This window comes from Anolis carolinensis, unplaced genomic scaffold, assembly GCF_035594765.1.
Source record: "Anolis carolinensis isolate JA03-04 unplaced genomic scaffold, rAnoCar3.1.pri scaffold_7, whole genome shotgun sequence".
NCBI classification, from domain to species: Eukaryota; Metazoa; Chordata; class Lepidosauria; order Squamata; family Dactyloidae; genus Anolis; species Anolis carolinensis.
Window position 1 is genome coordinate 31,969,592 of NW_026943818.1, and position 22,724 is coordinate 31,992,315.

The 22,724-nt window shown below is 37.9% G+C and overlaps 2 protein-coding genes across 6 annotated transcripts in view; both read right to left on the bottom strand.

Moving 5' to 3' along the window:
- gatad2a (GATA zinc finger domain containing 2A) overlaps positions 1–10,516 on the bottom strand; it is a 59,387-nt gene extending 48,871 nt beyond the window's left edge. For 2 of the 5 annotated variants that reach the window (XM_062960364.1, XM_062960362.1), the window contains exon 1: positions 10,284–10,516. The gene's annotated coding sequence lies outside the window, so the exon portion shown is untranslated. Of the gene's footprint in view, positions 1–206; positions 1,761–10,283 lie in introns of those variants that run through there. The other 3 variants (XM_062960365.1, XM_062960363.1, XM_062960366.1) reach the window with 2 other exon arrangements.
- Positions 10,517–12,766: 2,250 nt separating this feature from the next.
- mau2 (MAU2 sister chromatid cohesion factor) overlaps positions 12,767–22,724 on the bottom strand; it is a 36,430-nt gene continuing 26,472 nt past the window's right edge. The window contains exons 16-19 of the mRNA XM_062960361.1: positions 20,634–20,745; positions 18,979–19,069; positions 17,222–17,349; positions 12,767–14,505 (exon numbers count right to left, since the gene is read on the bottom strand). Coding sequence (XP_062816431.1) covers positions 14,431–14,505; positions 17,222–17,349; positions 18,979–19,069; positions 20,634–20,745 — 406 coding nt within the window. The 3' untranslated portion in view covers positions 12,767–14,430. The remainder of the gene's footprint in view (positions 14,506–17,221; positions 17,350–18,978; positions 19,070–20,633; positions 20,746–22,724) is intronic.

Genomic DNA, 22,724 nt, shown 5'->3' on the forward strand with positions numbered 1-22,724 from the left:
AACCCAGTTAAGATGAACTTTTGGACCTTTCTCCTTTGGATGGACATTAATTCAATTTTTTGGAGGTGGAAAAAGACATATATATATATATACATACACACACACACACACACACATACACACACACACATAAACACACTTAAAATACATATATTTTTGCAACCCAACTACTATGGGAAAAAACTTTGAAAGAGAGCTGCACCCACCAAAGCCCCAGAGGGATCCACTTGGGGCAAGAAGATCCTTTTTTCTTCTCTCTTTCTCCCCCAAAAAGGCTTCTTTTTCTCTCTCTTTTCCTTCCTTCTTTCCTTCCTTCCTTCCTCTAATCCGGCCGCCCCCTCCTTTCTCCAAAGGCGCCTCTTACACATGGAGTCCGCGCATGCGCACTCAGGGGAGGGGCTTTGTCCCCTCCCCTTCCTCTTGCTGGCCCCGCCCCTCCCTTTAAGCCACGCCCCTTTCCACTCCAAGCCACTAAGTAATTCGATTTAATATATTTTTTTTTCTCATTGGGTTTAATTACTTATTTTTTTCTCATTGGGTTTAATTACTTATTTTTTTCTCATTGGATTTAATTACTTATTTTTTTCTCATTGGATTTAATTACTTATTTTTTTCTCATTGGGTTTATTTACTTATTTTTTTCTCATTGGATTTAATTACTTATTTTTTTCTCATTGGGTTTATTTACTTATTTTTTTCTCATTGGATTTAATTACTTATTTTTTTCTCATTTGGTTTATTTACTTATTTTTTCCTCATTGAGTTTATTTACTTATTTTTTTCTCATTGGATTTATTTACTTATTTTTTTTCCTCATTGGGTTTAATTACTTATTTTTTTCTCATTGGGTTTATTTACTTATTTTTTTCCTCATTGGGTTTATTTTCTTATTTTTTTCTCACTGGGTTAATTATTACTTATTTTTTTCTCATTGGGTTTATTTACTTTTTTTTTCTCATTGGGTTTATTTACTTATTTTTTTCCTCATTGGGTTTATTTACTTTTGGGGCTCAAGAGACCACGCACCCTAACAAGAACAACACTCAGAAAAAAAAAAAAGACACGAAACAATCAGGGCCAGCTAACACCTCCCAAGAAGAGTTATCAGCCAGGCTTTGAAGCTGCAAGGCCATTCAGTGCTAATCAAGCCAGCCAAGGGCAACGAGAAGGGTTCTTTCTCCCACCCTGGACATTCACTCAGAAAAAAAGGAATTGCGGGCATGAAACAATCAGGGCCAGCTAACATCTCCCAACCAAATACCAACCAGGCTTTGAAGCTGCAAGGCCATTCAGTGCTAATCAAGCCGGCCAAAGGCCACAACAAGGATTCTTTCTTCCACCCTGGACATCATTCCACAGATCAACACTCATAAAACAGGAATTCCAGGCATGTAACAATCAGGGCCAGCTAACACCTCCCAACAAAAGTATCAGCCAGGCTTTGAAGCTGCAAGGCCATTTGGTACTGATCAAGCTGGCCAAGGGTTCTTCCTCCAAGCCTGGGCATCGTTCCACAGATCAACACTCAGAAAACAGAAATTCCAGACAGGAAACAATCAGGGCCAGCTAACACCCCCCAACAAAAGTTATCAGCCAGGCTTTGAAGCTGCAAGGCCATTCGGTGCTGATCAAGCTGGCCAAGGGCAACGGCAAGGGTTCTTTCTCCCATCCTGGACTTCATTCCACAGGGATATATGAATGTAGTAAATAATAATAATAATAATAATAATAATAATAATAATAATAATAATAATAATAAATCACACAGTCCTAGACACTTGGGAAGTGTTTGACTTGTGATTTTGTAATACGAAATCCAGCATGCCTATCTTGTTTGCTGTGTCACACAATAATAATAATAATAATAATAATAATAATAATAATAATAATAATAATCTGTCAACTGCAAAAGGCCACCCTACTGGGATCTGCGTGCATTATCTGAAGATACATCACACATTCCGAGACACTTGGGAAGTGTTCGACTTGTGATTTTGTGATACGAAATCCAGCATGTCTATCTTGTTTGCTGTGTCATACAATAACAACAACAACAATAATAATAATAATAATAATAATATGAAATCCATCATATCTATCTTGTTTGCTGTGTCATAATAAAATAATAATAATAATAAAGACATCACACAGTCCTAGACACTTGGGAAGTGTTCGACTTGTGATGTTGTGATACGAAATCCAGCATGTCTATCTTGTTTGCTGTGTCATACAACAACAACAACAACAACAACAACAACTCAGTCCTAGACACTTGGGAAGTGTTCGACTTGTGATGTTGTGATACGAAATCCAGCATGTCTATCTTGTTTGCTGTGTCATACAACAACAACAACAACAACAACAACAACAACAACACAGTCCTAGACACTTGGGAAGTGTTCGACTTGTGATTTTGTGAAACGAAATCCAGCATATCTATCTTGTTTGCTGTGTCATACAACAACAACAACAACAACAACAATAATACAGTCCTAGACACTTGGGAAGTGTTCAACTTGTGATTTTGTGATACGAAATCCAGCATGCCTATCTTGTTTGCTGTGTCATACAATAACAACAACAACAACAACAATATACATCACATAGTCCTAGACACTTGGGAAGTGTTCGACTTGTGATTTTGTGATACGAAATCCAGCATGTCTATCTTGTTTGCTGTGTCATACAATAACAACAACAACAACAACAACAACAACAACAACAATAATAATAATAATAATAATAATAATAATATGAAATCCATCATATCTATCTTGTTTGCTGTGTCATAATAAAATAATAATAATAATAAAGACATCACACAGTCCTAGACACTTGGGAAGTGTTTGACTTCTGATTTTGTGAAACGAAATCCAGCATGTCTATCTTGTTTGCTGTGTCATACAACAACAACAACAACAACAACAACAACAACTCAGTCCTAGACACTTGGGAAGTGTTCGACTTGTGATTTTGTGATACGAAATCCAGCATGTCTATCTTGTTTGCTGTGTCATACAATATAATAATAATAATAATAATAATAATAATAATAATAATAATAATAATAATAATAAATCTGTCAACTGCAAAAGGCCACCCTACTGGGATCTGCGTGCATTATCTGAAGATACATCACACATTCCGAGACACTTGGGAAATGTTCGACTTGTGATTTTGTGATACGAAATCCAGCATGTCTATCTTGTTTGCTGTGTCATACAATAACAACAACAACAACAATAATAATAATAATAATAATAATAATCTACAGAACTACATGAGATAATAATAATAATAATAATAACAACAATAATAATCATCATAATTTTATTCTATGGTTTATCCCGCATTGAATCGGCCTTGCTTTGTTTACATTCTTGCACCCCTGCATCCCACACTCCACGTGACTTTTCCAAGACATTGGTGCGCACAGAGTGAAGGCCAACCCATCCGTCTCCATTTCGCGGCTTCAAAGTTGCCCGTCTTTGGGGAATTCGCACTCCTGGCCATAAAATGGAGGAGGGGTTGCCTGACAGGACAGGAAACGGCTTAGCATAACCAGTTCTCAGGGCTGCTGAGCCAAGCAGGAGCGATGGAGGGATGGATGAAGAGCCCTGAGGGTTCCCCGTGACATCTGACGTGTGCCAATCGGTGTTAATATTAATATTAATAGTTATTCCGGGACCCTAAGCTGGGTCTGAGAGAGGAGTGCCTCCCCATGACATCTGATGTGGCCAATGGGTGTTCATAATAATATTAATATTAATAACAATATTCTGGGACCCTAAGCTGAGTCTGAGAGAGGGCTGCTTCCCCGTGACATCTGATGAGTACCAATATTAATAAGAATAGTTATTCTGGGACCCTAAGCTGAGTCTGAGAGAGGTCTGCTTCCTTGTGACATCTGATGTGTGCCAAAGGGTGTTCATAATAATATTAATATTAATAACAATATTCTGGGACCCTAAGCTGAGTCTGAGAGAGGTCTGCTTCCTTGTGACATCTGATGTGTGCCAATGGGTGTTAATATTAATAACAATAGTTATTCTGGGACCCTAAGCTGAGTCTGAGAGAGGGCTGCTTCCCCGTGACATCTGATGTGTGCGAATGGTTCTTAATATTAATAACAATAGTCATTCTCAGACCCTAAGCTGAGTCTGAGAGAGGGCTGCTTCCTCGTGACATCTGATGTGTGCCAATGGGTGTTAATATTAATAACAATAGTTATTCTGGGACCCTAAGCTGAGTCTGAGAGAGGAGTGCCTCCCAATGACATCTGATGTGTGCCAATGGGTCTTAATAATAAAATTAATAACAATAGTCATTTTGGGACCCTAAGCTGAGTCTGGGAGAGGTCTGCTTCCCCGTGACATCTGATGTGTACCAATATTAATAACAATAGTTATTCTAGGACCCTAGGCTGAGTCTGAGAGAGGGCTGCTTCCTCATGACATCTGACGAGTACCAATATTATTAACAATAGTTATTCTAGGACCCTAAGCTGAGTCTGAGAGAGGGCTGCTTCCTTGTGACATCTGACATGTGCCAATATTAATAACAATAGTTATTCTGGGACCCTAAGCTAAGTCTGGGAGAGGAATGCCTCCCAATGACATGTGATGTGTGCCAAGGGTGTTAATAATAATATTAATATTAATAACAAGAGTTATTCTGGGACCCTAAACTGAGTCTGAGAGAGGAGTGCCTCCCAATGACATCAGATGTGTGCCAATGGGTGTTAATAATATTAATATCAATAACAATAGTCATTCTGGGACCCTAAGCTGAGTCTGAGAGAGGGCTGCTTCCTCGTGACATCTGATGTGTGCCAATGAGTCTTAATAATATTAATATTAATAACAATAGTTATTCTGGGACCCTAAGGTGAGTCTGAGAGAGGAGTGCCTCCCAATGACATCTGATGTGTGCCAAGGGTGTTAATAATAATATTAATAGTATTCTGGGACCCTACGCTGAGTCTGAGAGAGGAGTGCCTCCCAATGACATCTGATGTGTGCCAATGAGTCTTAATAATATTAATATTAATAACAATAGTTATTCTGGGACCCTAAGCTGAGTCTGAGAGAGGGTTGCTTCCTTGTGACATCTGATGTGTGCCAATGGGTGTTAATAATAATATTAATATCAATGGTTATTCTGGGATCCTAAGCTGAGTCTGAGAGAGGAGTGCCTTCCAATGACATCTGATGTGTGCCAATGGGTCTTAATAATATTAATATTAATAACAATGGTTATTCTGGGACCCTAAGCTGAGTCTGGGAGAGGTCTGCTACCCCGTGACATTTGATGTGTACCAATATTAATAACAATAGTTATTCTAGGACCCTAGGCTGAGTCTGAGAGAGGGCTGCTTCCTTGTGACATCAGATGTGTGCCAATGGGTCTTAATAATATTAATATTAATAACAATGATTATTCTGGGACCCTAAGCTGAGTCTGAGAGAGGAGTGCCTCCCAATGACATCTCATGTGTGCCAATGGGTGTTAATAATAATATTAATAACAATAACGAATACGAAAATGAGACAGGACAAAACGAACAGCAATTCCATCCAACAGCACAACACTAACACAAACCACTCTTGCCTCTGGGTGGGCCAGGTAGGAAACTGGTGGATTTGTGTACAACGCACAAACGGAAAGACAACAAAACAACAACAGTCTTGAGTCCCAAGTCCGTCCCTGCCGTCATTGAGCCAAAGCTCCTTTCATTGAGACAACCCTTCCCAGACAACCATCTGCCACCACTTAGGCCACGGTCAAAATCCCTTCTTTCTGCCCCACTCGCAATAAATATGTGGCCTTCTTAATGTTATTCTACGTGCAAAACATTATTTCCAACAGACCTCACCACCACACAGATGTGGGCGAAATGTCAGGAGAGAATGCTTCCAGAGACATAGCCCAGAAAACCTACAGATCCATCGTTATATCATTACAGAGTTTGTTTATTCATTTAATACATTTATTATTTTACTCCATTTATTATTATTATTATTACATTTATTATTTCACTCTGCTATTATTAAAATGATACATAAGCACATTGACATTGAAAATAATGATTTAATCAGAGTTGAACGGTCGTATCTTAAATTACAGTTTTATGTAAATATTCCAAAACATTTAAACTACTGAGGCCTCAAATTAATGTAATTTTATTGGTATCTCGGCTTATACTGGAGTCAGTGTTTTCCCAGTTTTTTGTGGTCAAATTAGGTGCCTCGGCTTATATTTATCCTTTCAATAATAATAATAGAGTGAAATAATACATGTAATAATAATAATAAATACAGGAAAATAATAAATGTAATAATAAAGAGTACAATAATAAATGTATTAATAATAATAAAATAGAGTAGTGACAATAATAAAATAATGTAATAATAATAATTAATAGAGTAAAATAATAAATGTAATAATAAAGAGTACAAAAATAAATGTATTAATAATAAAAATAGAGTAGTGATAATAATAATTAATAGAGTAAAATAATAAATGTAATAATAAAGAGTACAATAATAAATGTATTAATAATAATAAAAATAGAGTAGTGACAATAATAAAATAATGTAATAATAATAATTAATAGAGTAAAATAATAAATGTAATAATAAAGAGTACAATAATAAATGTATTAATAATAATAAAAATAGAGTAGTGACAATAATAAAATAATGTAATAATAATAATTAATAGAGTAAAATAATAAATGTAATAATAAAGAGTACAATAATAAATGTATTAATAATAATAAAAATAGAGTAGTGACAATAATAAAATAATGTAATAATAATAATTAATAGAGTAAAATAATAAATGTGATAATAAAGAGTACAATAATAAATGTATTAATAATAATAAAAATAGAGTAGTGACAATAATAAAATAATGTAATAATAATAATTAATAGAGTAAAATAATAAATGTAATAATAAAGAGTACAATAATAAATGTATTATTAATAATAAAAATAAAGTAGTGACAATAATAAAATAATGTAATAATAATAATTAATAGAGTAAAATAATAAATGTAATAATAAAGAGTACAATAATAAATGTATTAATAATAATAAAAATAGAGTAGTGACAATAATAAAATAATGTAATAATAATAATTAATAGAGTAAAATAATAAATGTAACAATACCAATAATAATAGAGAAAAATAATAAATATACCATATATACTTGAGTATAAGCCGACCTGAATATAAGCCCACCAGGACCCTCAAGTATAAGCCGAGGAGGTTTTTTTTCAGTCCTAAAAAAGGGTATATTTATTTATTATTTATTATTTATTAGCGACATTTATATCCCACCCTTCTCACTCCGAAGGAAACTCAGGGCGGTTTACAAGTCTATATACATACAATATATTATATTATACGAGTATATTGCAATATTATTAGTAATATTGCATGTGATATAAATATACAATTATAATAGTGAATTATAATTATTACATTGTATTGCATCATCATATTATTAATATTACATGTATATACAATATATTATAATATATATACAGTATTTATTTATTTATTATTAATATGCTAGTAGTCAAATGCTAGTAATATGCTAGTAGTCGCCGATCTCTATCTACTTAGCAGGGAATATTTGCTTTTTTAAAACAACTCCCACTTGTTGAGTTCTATTTTTAATTTCCGTTCAAAAAGAAAATAAAAAGAAAATCTGCAGCTTGTTGACTGACCCAGATATTCCTGGAAAAAACCTGAAAAGTGTTCCCTTATACAATCTATATTCAGGATTGTTAAATGTTGTAAATGTTTGGCTATCGGAGGCTGCGGCGAGTTTTCCGGGATGTCTCTGCCATGTCCCAGTAGCATTCTCTCCTGACGTTTCGCCCACATCTATGGCAGGTGGTTCCACTGCCCTGAATTGGCAATGATAGAAATACTGGAAATAAATCATTGTAGCCTGACAAAGTCTGCCAACGAGTGCCAAACTACAAATCCCAGGATTCCCTAAACTGGCAATTAAAGTGGTACGAAACTGCATTAGTTGGGACACGTGTGGACGCAAGCTGTCAAAGCCAACGCTGCTCGATAACAGCAATGTCACCCACCATTTTAATCAGCGTTGCATAACGACGCCCGTGTCGTGTCGCCTAATTAATCCGTGCAGTTGTCGAGTCAAAATGTTTACCTGACGACAGCATCAACTCCATTCGTTAATTAATTAAGACAAGGAAAACGCAGCTCAAGATGCCGCCTGCCTCCTCCTAGCATAAGCCCTATCTCAATAATAATAATAATAAGAATAATAAGAACCTTATCATACAATTTTTATGTTATTTCTGCAGCCTTTCCATTTTTGCCTTGGGGGGAAATCCTTAGTCTGGAGGTGTTAGCTGGCCCCGATTGTTTGTCTGGAATTCGAGTCGCGAGCTTTATTAGATTCGAATGACTTTGCAGCTTCATAGCCTGGCTGCTTCCTGCCTTGGGGGAATCCTTGGTTGGGAGGTGTTAGCTGGCCCTGATTGTCTCCTATCTGGAATAATAATAATAATTAATAATAATAATGGCTTTGCAGATTCAATGCCTGGAGGAATCCTTGATTGGGAGATGTTAGCTGGCCCTGATTGTTTGCTGTCTGGAATGATAAATAATAATAATAATAATAATAATAATAATAATAATGGCCTTGCAGCTTCAAAGCCTGGGGGGATCCTTGGTTGGGAGGTGTTAGCTGGCCGATTGTTTGCTGTCTGGAATAATAATAATAATAATAATAAATCATAAATAATGGCCTTGCAGCTTCAAAGCCTGGGGGAATCCTTGGTTGGGAGGTGTGAGCTGGCCCTGATTGTTTGCTGTCTGGAATGATATTAAATAATAATAATAATAGCCTTGCAACTTCAAAGCCTGGGGGAATCCTTGGTTGGGAGGTGTTAGCTGGCCCTGATTGCTTGCTGTCTTGAATAAATAATAATAATAATAATAATAATAATAATAATAATAATAATAATCTTGCAACTTCAAAGCCTGGGGGAATCCTTGGTTGGGAAGTGTTAGCTGGCCCTGATTGTTTGCTGTCTGGAATATTACATAATAATAATAATAATAATAATAATAATAATAATAATAATAATAATAATGGCCTTGCAGTTTCAAGGCCTGGGGGAAATCCTTGGTTGGGAAGTGTTAGCTGGCCCTGATTGCTTGCTGTCTGGAAGAAATAATAATAATCTTGCAACTTCAAAGCCTGGGGGAATCCTTGGTTGGGAAGTATTAGCTGGCCCTGATTGTTTGCTGTCTGGAATAATAATAATAAATCATAAATAATGGCCTTGCAGATTCAATGCCTGGGGGGATCCTTGGTTGGGAGGTGTTAGCTGGCCCTGATTGTTTGCTGTCTGGAATAAATAAAAATAATAATAATCTTGCAACTTCAAAGCCTGGGGGAATCCTTGGTTGGGAGGTGTTAGCTGGCCCTGATTGTTTGCTGTCTGGAATAAATAATAATAATAATAATCTTGCAACTTCAAAGCCTGGGGGAATCCTTGGTTGGGAGGTGTTAGCTGGCCCTGATTGTTTGCTGTCTGGAATAAATAATAATAATAATAATAATAATCTTGCAACTTCAAAGCCTGGGGGAATCCTTGGTTGGGAGGTGTTAGCTGGCCCTGATTGTTTGCTGTCTGGAATAAATAATAATAATAATAATCTTGCAACTTCAAAGCCTGGGGGAATCCTTGGTTGGGAGGTGTTAGCTGGCCCTGATTGTTTGCTGTCTGGAATAAATAATAATAATAATAATCTTGCAACTTCAAAGCCTGGGGGAATCCTTGGTTGGGAGGTGTTGGCTGGCCCTGATTGTTTGCTGTCTGGAATGATATTAAATAATAATAATAATAATAGCCTTGCAACTTCAAAGCCTGGGGGGATCCTTGGTTGGGAAGTGTTAGCTGGCCCTGATTGTTTGCTGTCTGGAATGATATTAAATAATAATAATAATAATGGCCTTGCAGCTTCAATGCCTGGGGGAATCCTTGGTTGGGAGGTGTTAGCTGGCCCTGATTCCCAAACAGGCCAGAAACACGAGAAGAAACTCTCTTTTGGGGGGTCTGCGCGTTCCCACATGCGTTTCCTGACACGTGTCAGGGGCACTTCCCCTCACAAACACTTATATTATGTATCCATCGCAACTCTACAGGCGGGCGGGGTGGAAGGCTAGGCCTCGCCCGCCAAGCCAAGCACAAAACTTCTCATCCGGGTATTATTTTTTTTTTTACCTCAGAGTCGTCGTCGTCGCCGCCGCCGCCTTGGGAGGCCTAGCTAGGCCTCTTCCTCCTCCTGGTCGTAGTGGTGGAAGTCCGGCCTCGTCCTCCTCCTCGAAGGGGACGCGGCTGCCTCAGGTGGCCGCTGACAGGAGGACGAGGACGAGGAGCAGGAAGAGGAAGAGGAAGAAGAGGAAGAGCGCGGCGGCGGCGGCGGCGGCGGCGACTCCTGAGGGGGAAGGGCCCGGAGAAGCACTGCGCATGCGCGAGAAGAGGCGGAAATAAAAAAAGGCGGGCACTTCTTCGACTATTTTTCCTCACTTCAGCATTAGCCACGCCCACTGCTTCCCCTCGACGCTCATTGGCCCCTTTCATACTCCTCCTCTCGCCTTTTCCCACTCATTGGTCACGCCCCCTGCTTCTCCTCGACGCTCATTGGTCAGCATCTTTGAGGCTCCTCCTCTTTGATACGACTTCTTTATAGCCACGCCCTCCGCTTCTCTTCCCTCATTCTCTCGCCTTCCCGCCCCTCATTGGCCTCTCCAACAGCCACTCCTCGATGCTCATTGGGTAACACTGCTTTCAAACCCACCTTCTTTTAAAACCACGCCCCCTTGGTGCCATAGTATTATCTCGCAGCCGCTCCCGCCAACCCACCAATCAAAAGCGAGTCCACAAAAAAGGGGAGGGACTTATAGAGTTCTCATTGCCCAGCGAGGTTTGATGAACGTCGAGATCCGACCAATAAGAAGCCTCGAGGGTATTTTAGCCCGGCAATAAGAGGCGGCCCAGCAATGATAGGGGGCGGGACATGTAGAGTTCTCGTTGCCAAGCGATGTTTGATGAACGTCGATGTCCGACCAATGAGAAACCACGAGGGTGTTTTAGCCCTGAAATGAGAAAAGGGGCGGCCCAGAAATGATAGGGGCGGGACATGTAGAGTTCTCGTTGCCAAGCGAAGTTTGATGGACGTCGATGTCCGACCAATGAGAAACCACGAGGGTGTTTTAGCCCTGAAATGAGAAAAGGGGCGGCCCAGAAATGATAGGGGCGGGACATGTAGAGTTCTCGTTGCCAAGCGAAGTTTGATGGACGTCGATGTCCGACCAATGAGAAACCACGAGGGTGTTTTAGCCCTGAAATGAGAAAAGGGGCGGTCCAGCAATGATAGGGGCGGGACATGTAGAGTTCTCGTTGCCAAGCGAAGTTTGATGGACGTCGAGGTCCGACCAATGAGAAACCACGAGGGTGTTTTAGCCCTGAAATGAGAAAAGGGGCGGCCCAGCAATGATAGGGGGCGGGACAGTTCTCGTTGCCAAGCGAAGTTTGATGGACGTCGAAGTCCGACCAATGAGAAGCCTCGAGGGTGTTTTAGCCCGGCAATGAGAAGAGGCGGCTCAGCAATGATAGGGGGCGGGACAGGTAGAGTTCTCGTTGCCAAGCGAAGTTTGATGGACGTCGAAGCCCGACCAATGAGAAACCACGAGGGTGTTTTAGCCCTGAAATGAGAAAAGGGGCGGCCCAGCAATGATAGGGGGCGGGACAGTTCTCGTTGCCAAGCGAAGTTTGATGGACGTCGAAGTCCGACCAATGAGAAGCCTCGAGGGTGTTTTAGCCCGGCAATGAGAAGAGGCGGCCCAGCAATGATAGGGGGCGGGACAGGTAGAGTTCTCGTTGCCAAGCGAAGTTTGATGGACGTCGAAGCCCGACCAATGAGAAACCACGAGGGTGTTTTAGCCCTGAAATGAGAAAAGGGGCGGCCCAGCAATGATAGGGGGCGGGACAGTTCTCGTTGCCAAGCGAAGTTTGATGGACGTCGAAGTCCGACCAATGAGAAGCCTCGAGGGTGTTTTAGCCCGGCAATGAGAAGAGGCGGCCCAGCAATGATAGGGGGCGGGACAGGTAGAGTTCTCGTTGCCAAGCGAAGTTTGATGGACGTCGAAGCCCGACCAATGAGAAACCACGAGGGTGTTTTAGCCCAGCAATGAGAAGAGGCGGTCCAGCAATGATAGGGGGCGGGACAGTTCTCGTTGCCAAGCGAAGTTTGATGGACGTCGAAGTCCGACCAATGAGAAGCCTCGAGAGTATCTGAACCCAGCAATGATAGCTACACTAACCCAGAAATAAGAAAAGGGGAGGGACATGTAGAGTTCTCATTGGCCAGTATCGTTTGATAGACATCACAGGCAGACCAATGAGAAGCTTCGAGTGGCTGAACCCAGCAATTATAACACTAACTCAGCCATGAGAAAAGGGGAGGGACATGTAGAGCTCTCATTGGCTGGTGTCGTTTGATAGACACCATAGGCCGACCAATGAGAACCCTCAAGGCTGTCTTAGCCCAGTAATGACAACACAACACATTGAAGACACGCCCCCTCAGTCTGGCCACGCCCCCAGAGGCTGGCCACGCCCCCAGCTAGAGTCAATGGTGAGATCTCAGCCATGAGGACTAGAAACTTGAGCAAATATGAAGAAATAAAGACCCAATCAGCCGCTTTCCCCGTTTTTGCATAGTTCTTTATGCTAAAAAACAAAACTGTACACATCGACTATAACACGGGGATCGTCATTGACAGTAATTCTGGGTAATTGTGGCTTTCCGGAGGCAATAAATACTCCCAATTAGAATAAAATCCATGATTAGGGGACTCGCTAGGAACGGTGGGAGATGAAGTCCAAAATACCTGGAAGGCCAAAAGTTGGGAACACAAGGTCAACTCTTGCCTTTAAAAATACAAATCGGAATTAATTAATATCAGTTAATTAATATCAATTAATACGTACCAATTAATATCAATTAATATCAATTAATTCACACCAATTCATATCAATCAATATCTATGGATTCGTATCAATCAATATCTATGGATTCGTATCAATCAATATCTATGGATTCGCATCAATCAATATCTTATTGATTCGTATTAATATCAATTTGCATTGATATGAATCAATTCGTATCACTTAATTTTTTTTATTAACTGCATTCCCATTAATATTAATATGTATTAATGTGTATCAATATCAATTATTTAATATAAATTGATATTAATATCAATTTTCACTAATACTAATTTGTATTGATATCCATTTGTATGAATATCAACTAATTTGTATTGATATCAATTTATATGAATATCAATTTGTATTATTCGTATCAACTTATTTGTATGAATATCAATTAATTTGTTTATGTTGGATAAGTGAGACTCTACTGTGTATATATATATATATATATATATATATATATGTATAAAAACCCCACTTGCTTAGTTTTTAACAGACCTCACAACCTCTGAGGATGCCATATATATACAGTAGAGTCTCACTGATCCAACACTCGCTTATCCAACGTTCTGGATTATCCAACGCATTTTTGTAGTCAATGTTTTCAATACATCATGATATTTTGTTGCTAAATTCATAAATACAGTAATTACTACATAGCATTACTGTATATTGGACTACTTTTTCTGTCAAATTTGTTGTAAAACATGATGTTTTGGTGCTTAATTTGTAAAACCATAACCTAATTTGATGTTTAATAGACTTTTCCTTGATCCCTCCTTATCATCCAACATATTCGCTTATCCAATGTTCTGCCGGCCCGTTTATGTTGGATAAGTGAGCCTCTACTGGATATATATATATATATATATATATATATATATATATATAACCCCACAGACCTCACAACCTCTGAGGATGCCTGCCCTAGATGCAGGCAAAACGTCAGGAGAGAATGCTACCGGCACATGGCCAGACCCAAGAGTACGGGGACAAAGAGCGAAGCCACAAAAGGGACGGCGTTGCTCTTGGGACCGATTTATCGTATTTCTGGGGAACCAAAAAGGCGAGAAATACACCGGTTTCGGGGATACAAAACGTCAACAAAGGCCAGGGTCGGTCCTTCGTGACACACACACACAAAAAAAATCACACAAAAATGGTACAAATCTAATTCTGAGAAGGAAGAAGAGACCCCGTTCTCTCTCTCTCTCGCGCACACACACACACACACACACAACACGCAAATATACATATCTATGTACAGCAAGCTTCCGGCGGCAGAGGAAAGTCCGTCATGATTTTCGTCCCATTAAAAAAAAAAAAGAGCTCCGTACGAAGAAAAGACCCCATTTTTGTCTCTTTTTCTGCTTCACAACAAACTGGCCAAGCTGGTGGTGGGTCCGTTCTGGGCCTGGAACTGCACCGGCGGAGGCCCGTCCGTCCACTGGAAGCACAAAACAAACAACACAACAATAAGGTTTTGAGTGACGGGAGGTTTGGATTGTCACATTCAATCTGTTCCCGTTTCCACAAAGGACAAAGGGTTTCATCTACACCATCACTGCCCCAAGCAGGGACCAATCTCAGTCCAGAGATAAAAATATAATAATAATAATAATAATAATAATAATAATAATAATAATAATAATAATAATAAGTTTCATCTACGCTGATGATCGTGCCATCACTGCCCAAGCAGGGAGCAGTCTCAGTCCAGAGATAAAAATATAATAATAATAATAATAATAATAATAATAATGTTTCATCTACGCTGATGATCGTGCCATCACTGCCCAAGCAGGGAGCAGTCTCAGTCCAGAGATAAAAATATTATAATAATAATAATAATAATAATAATAATGTTTCATCTACGCTGATGATCGTGCCATCACTGTCCAAGCAGGGAGCAGTCTCAGTCCAGAGATAAAAATATAATAATAATAATAATAATAATAATAATAAGTTTCATCTAAGCTGATGATCGTGCCATCACTGCCCAAGCAGGGAGCAGTCTCAGTCCAGAGATAAAAATATAATAATAATAATAATAATAATAATAATAATAATAATAATAATAAGTTTCATCTACGCTGATGATCGTGCCATCACTGCCCAAGCAGGGAGCAGTCTCAGTCCAGAGATAAAAATATAATAATAATAATAATAATAATAATAATAATAATAATAATAATAAGTTTCATCTACGCTGATGATCGTGCCATCACTGCCCAAGCAGGGAGCAGTCTCAGTCCAGAGATAAAAATATAATAATAATAATAATAATAATAATAATAATAAGTTTCATCTACGCTGATGATCGTGCCATCACTGCCCAAGCAGGGAGCAGTCTCAGTCCAGAGATAAAAATATAATAATAATAATAATAATAATAATAATAATAATAAGTTTCATCTACGCTGATGATCGTGCCATCACTGCCCAAGCAGGGAGCAGTCTCAGTCCAGAGATAAAAATATAATAATAATAATAATAATAATAATAATAATAATAATAATAAGTTTCATCTACGCTGATGATCGTGCCATCACTGCCCAAGCAGGGAGCAGTCTCAGTCCAGAGATAAAAATATAATAATAATAATAATAATAATAATAATAATAAGTTTCATCTACGCTGATGATCGTGCCATCACTGCCCAAGCAGGGACCAATCTCAGTCCAGAGATAAAAATATAATAATAATAATAATAATAATAATAATAATAATAAGTTTCATCTATGCTGACAATCATGCCATCACTGCCCAAGCAGGGAGGAATCTCAGTCCAGAGATGAAAATATAATAATAATAATAATAATAATAATAATAATAATAAGTTTCATCTATGCTGACAATCGTGCCATCACTGCCCAAGCAGGGAGCAGTCTCAGTCCAGAGATAAAAATATAATAATAATAATAATAATAATAATAATAATAATAATAATAGTTTAATCTATGCTGACGATTGTACCATCACTGCCCAAGCAGGGAGCAATCGCAATCCAGAGATAAAAATATAATAATAATAATAATAATAATAATAATAATTATTATTATTATTATTATTATTATTATTATTATTATAGTGTTTCATCTATGCTGACAATCGTGCCATCACTGCCCAAGCAGGGAACAATCTCAGTCCAGAGATAAAAATATTATTATTATTATTATTATTATTATTATTATAGAGTTTCATCTACGCTGACGATCGTGTCATTACTGCCCAAGCAGGGAGCAATCTCAGTCCAGAGATAAAAATATAATAATAATAAGAATAATAATAATAATAATAAATCACACAGCCCTAGACACTTGGGAAGTGTTCGACTTGTGATCTTGTGATATGAAATCCAGCATGTCTATCTTGTTTGCTGTGTCATAATAATAATAATAATAATAATAATAATAATAATAATAATAATAATAATAATACATCACACAGTCCTAGACACTTGGGAAGTGTTCGACTTGCGATTTTGTGATACGAAATCCAGCATATCTATCTTGTTTGCTGTGTCATACAACCTATATATATAAAAGAGTGATGGCATCATGGCGACCCACAAAACAACAAAACTACAAGCCCCCCAACCTCGAAATTTGACAACACAACCCATCATCCACGCCTCTAGGTTGATACAACAAAAAGCAAAGAAAAATAAAGTCCTAATTAGAGGGAGAGAAATAATTGTTTTTATCCAATTGCTGCCACTTAGAAGGCTAAGCTCTGCCCACTTGGTCTCCTAGCAACCCACTCAGCCCAGTGTTAATAAAAGAATAAAAAATAAAATAAATACAAATAATACAATAAAAATAATAAAAACACTAAAAAAATTAATACAATAAAATACTATAACAAAATAACTAAAAACAATACAACAAAATAATAAAATATAATAAATAAAAAAGATAAGTTATAATAAAATTAATTAAAAAATACAAATAGTCCAGTCCAACCCCGTTCTGCCAAGAAGCAGGAAAATCACATTCAAAGGTCCCCCGACAGATAGCCATCCAGCCTCGGCTTCAAAGCCTCCAAACAAGGAGCCTCCACCACATAGATTAAAAGGTATCTCAATAAAATCATCAACATGACAACAAGGCAATAACGTAAAAACGTAATTCATCTATGCCAAGGATCATGCCATCCCGTACCGTGATGAGGTTGTGCTCCGGGAGGCTGCAGGCCTCGATGTGGTCCTGGAGCAGCTGCTGGGAGAAGTTCTGGTGCATCTGGGCCGCTTCGTGGGCATCAATAGCATTCCCGCAGGCTTTGTTCAGGTCTTTTGGGGCAGAGAACGAGGGAGAGACAAGAGTGAACAGAGCAGCAGGAAACAACAACCGCCAGAAGGACGATCTGACAGTAGTACAATAATAATAATAATAATAATAATAATAATAATAATGGCAGCTGTGAGGAGAAGTGGATACTAAATAATCTATAATAATAAAGTTTATTATTATTTTATTATAGAACTAGCTGTGCCCGGCCACGCGTTGCTGTGGCGAAGTATGGTGGTATGGGCAATAAAGTATTGAGGAATTGGTGGTAGTTAAGGTAAGGGGTCCCCTGGGCTGAGTGGGTTGCTAGGAGACCAAGTGAGCGGAGCTTAGCTTTCTAACTGGCAGCAATTGGATAAAAACAATTATTCCTCTCCCTCTAATTAGGACTTTATTTTTCTTTTCTTTTTGTTGTATCAACCTAGAGGCGTGGGTGAGGGGTTGTGTCGTCAAATTTTGAGGTTGTGGGACCTGTAGTTTTGTTGTTTTGTGGGTCGCCGTGATGCCATTACTCTTTTATATATATATATATATAGATAAACTAGCTGTGCCCGGCCACGCGTTGCTGTGGCGAAGTCTGGTGGTATGGGCAATAAAGTATTGAGGAATTGGTGGTAGTTAAGGTAAGGGGTCCCCTGGGCTGAGTGGGTTGCTAGGAGACCAAGTGAGCGGAGCTTAGCTTTCTAACTGGCAGCAATTGGATAAAAACAATTATTCCTCTCCCTCTAATTAGGACTTTATTTTTCTTTGCTTTTTGTTGTATCAACCTAGAGGCGTGGGTGAGGGGTTGTGTCGTCAAATTTCGAGGTTGTGGGACCTGTAGTTTTGTTGTTTTGTGGGTCGCCGTGATGCCATTACTCTTTTATATATATATATATAGATAAACTAGCTGTGCCCGGCCACGCGTTGCTGTGGCGAAGTCTGGTGGTATGGCAAATAAAGTATTGAGGAATTGGTGGTAGTTAAAGGTCAAGGGTAAAGGTGTGGAGTCCAGATAATCCAGTTAAAGCAGATAATATAAGATTATATGGGTTATATAGCTGTGTGGAAGGGCCTTGAGTCTACACTGCCATCTAATCCAGTTAAAATCTGATAATCTGTATTTTATAGGCAGTGTGGAAGAGTCCTAACTCTGCCTGTCCCCTGGGTGAGTGGGTTGCTAGGAGACCAAGTTGGAGGAGCTTAGCCTTCTAACTGGCAGCAATTGGATAAAAACAATTATTCCCCTCCCTCTAATTAGGACTTTATTTTTCTTTTCTTTTTGTTGTATCAACCTAGAGGCGTGGGTGAAGGGTTGTGCTGTCAATTTTCGAGGTTGTGGGGTGTTGACTTTTGTTGTTTTGTCCGCTGCCGTGATGCCATCACTCTTTTATATATATAGATAGAAGGTAGTAGAGTTGGAAGAGACCTCATGGGCCATCCAGTCCAACCCCATTCTGCCAAGAAGCAGGAGATTGCATTCAAAGCCATTAATAATAGTAGAGAACAATATAATCTCTAAAACCAGGACAGTAAATAAAGAGAATACTCTGAAAGCATAAGCCACAGCAACGCGTGGCCGGGCAAAGCTAGTTATAGTATATTATTATTATTGCAGTGAAAACGAATCCCAATATACAGTCCGATGTTACCTCGCAAGAGGGCCGAGGACCACAGCTGCACAGACATATCCGGGATCTTGCTGGCCAGCTGCATGGCCGGCACCACCATGTTGTTGCTCTCCTAGAGTGACGGGGTCAATAATAATAATATAATAATAATAATTTTATTTTTGTACCCCGCCACCATCTCCCCAGAGAGACTTGGGGCAGTTCACAGATATAAAACCAGCATACAGTGATATTTAATGATATAATGATATATAATAATATTATACTATACTAATATTATAATACATTGTATATACATGTAATATTAATATTAATATTAATAATAATAATAATACTTCACTATTATAATTGTATATTTATATTACATGAAATATTACTAATAATATTGCGATATAGTTGTATAATATAATATATTGTATGTATATATACTTGTAAACCGCCCTGAGTCCCCTTCGGGGTGAGAAGGGCGGTATATAAATGTCACAAATAATAATAATAATAATAATAATAATAATAATAATAATAATAATAATATATTATATACACACATGGCTCGCGCCATCTCACCAATGCTCAGACCTGAATACAGAAATCCTTGCACTTAAGAACTAATAATTAATAATTAATAACTAATAATTTAATGATATAATGATATGTAATAATATTATACTATACTAATATTATAATACATTGTATATACATGTAATATTAATAATAATATTATGATGTAATACAATGTAATAATTATTATAATTCACTATTATAATTGTATATTTATATTACATGCAATATTACTAATAATATTGCGATATAGTTGTATAATATAATATATTGTATGTATATATACTTATAAACCACCCTGAGTCCCCTTCGGGGTGAGAAGGGCGGCATAAAAATATATTTATATTTATATTACATGCAGTATTACTAATAATATTGCAATATACTCGTATAATATAATATATTGTATGTATATATACTTGTAAACCGCCCTGAGTCCCCTTCGGGGTGAGAAGGGCGGCATAAAAATATATTTATATTTATATTACATGCAGTATTACTAATAATATTGCAATATACTCGTATAATATAATATATTGTATGTATATATACTTGTAAACCGCCCTGAGTCCCCTTCGGGGTGAGAAGGGCGGCATAAAAATATATTTATATTTATATTACATGCGGTATTACTAATAATATTGCAATATACTCGTATAATATAATATATTGTATGTATATATACTTGTAAACCGCCCTGAGTCCCCTTCGGGGTGAGAAGGGCGGCATAAAAATATATTTATATTTATATTACATGCAGTATTACTAATAATATTGCAATATACTCGTATAATATAATATATTGTATGTATATATACTTGTAAATCGCCCTGAGTCCCCTTCGGGGTGAGAAGGGCGGTATATAAATGTCGCAAATAATAATAATAATAATTATTATTATTATTATTATATTATATTATATTATTATATACACACATGGCTCGCGCCATCATAATAATGATAATAATAATAATCATAATCATCATCATAAATGTCGCAAATAAATAAATAAATAAATATCAAATACAAATATCAAATATGAAAACACACAAATAAATTTAAAAGGCATTAAAAAAAAAATAAGTGACTGGGGAGGCTTCCGGGGTCCGACTCACCCGGTGGTTGCCCAAAACGTAGAAGATGTGGCCCAGAAGGACCAAGGAGCAGGCCGTCAGCCGGTTCAGGTCCTCCGCGTTGGACATCTTCAGGGTCTCCCGCAAAAAACGCCTGCGGGAGCAAAAAGAAAGAGAGAGAGAGGAGGAATGCCACTTTTTTTTTTGCGGGTATAATAATAATAATAATCTATATATATAAAAGAGTGATGGCATCAGGGCAGCGGACAAAACAAGAAAACTACAGGCCACCCAACCTCGAAATTTGACAACACAACCCATCATTCATGGCTCTAGGTTGATAATGAAAACAATTGTAACCAAGGTTGTTGTATGTCTTTCGGGCTGTGTGGCCATGTTCCAGAAGCATTCTCTCCTGACGTTTCGCCCACATCTATGGCAGGCATCCTCAGAGGTTGTGAGGGATGGAGAAAACTAAGCAAAGGGGTTAATATATATCTGTGGAAAGTCTAGGGTGAGAGAGGTCAGGGTGAATGTTGTGTAGTTAATCACTTAAATTAGCATTGAAAAGCTTATCTGCTGTCTTCTTCCTGCCTCTGGGGCATCCTTTGTTTAGAGTCGTTAACTGCCCTAGGTTGATTCATGTCTGGAAACCCTCTGTTTTCAGAGTATTGCTTTTTATTTACTGTTCTGATTTTTGAGTTTTGTAATACTGGTAGCCAGATTTTGTTCATTTTCATGGTTTCAATGGTTTACCATTGAAATCCACAAGCATGTGGACAACTTCAACAGAAAGGAAGAAACCATGAAAATGAACAAAATCTGGCTACCAGTATTAAAAAACTCAAAAATCAGAACAGTAAATAAAAAGCAATACTCTGAAAACAGAGGGTTTCCAGACATGAATCAACCAAGGGCAGTTAACGACTCTAAACAAAGGATGCCCCAGAGGCAGGAAGAAGACAGCAGATAAGCTTTTCAATGCTAATTTAAGTGATTAACTACACAACATTCACCCTGACCTCTCTCACCCTAGACTTTCCACAGATATATATTAACCTCTTTGCTTAGTTTTCTCCATACCTCACAACCTCTGAGGATGCCTGCCATAGATGTGGGCGAAACGTCAGGAGAGAATGCTTCTGGAACATGGCCACACAGCCCGAAAGACATACAACAACCCTGTGATCCCGGCCATGAAAGCCTTCGACAACACAATTGTAACCAACATAAACCTATCAGGATTTCAATGGGAAGTGTGGGCCTGCTTCTGGCCAATGAGATAGTCAAGTTAATTAGGATTGTTGTTGTTGTTGTTGTGTGCCTTCAAGTCATTTCAGACTTTGGGCGAGCCTGTCTAAAATTATTTATTTATTCATCTACTACATTTATTTATTACATTTATATCCCGCCCTTCTCACCCCGAAGGGGACTCCGAGCAGCTGTATGTACATACAATATATTATATTATTAGCATAGCAAAATATTAGCATTATATATTACTATATTGAACTATACCACTATACTGTAATATTATATGTAATATACATCATATAATTAATATTATTATATGGTATTATTAGTATTATATCACATAACATTATAATATTATTATCAATATTATATGTATATACAATATATTACATTATTTAAAATGATATAAAATATCTATATATATAAAATGATAAAGTTGTTTGCGCAGTGACTATAACAACAAAACTAAACATCCCAGAAATACGAAATTTGGCAACACAATGCAAAAGGCTTGCCTCCCGGTTACAACAACACAACCACACCACAAAACCACAATCCGGACCCACAAAACTCACAACAACGCGTCATGCGATAACAACACAACTAAACGCCCCAGAAATACAAAACTTGGCAACACAATGCAAAAGCCTTCCCTCCCAGTTGTAACAACACAACCACACCACAAAACCACACAGGACCCACAAAACTCACAACAACGCATCATGACTATAACAATACAACTAAACGCCCCAGAAATACGAAACTTGGCAACACAATGCAAAAGCCTTCCCTCCCGGTTGTAACAACACAACCACACCACAAAACCACAATCCGGACCCACAAAACTCACAACAATGCATCGTGACTATAACAACACAA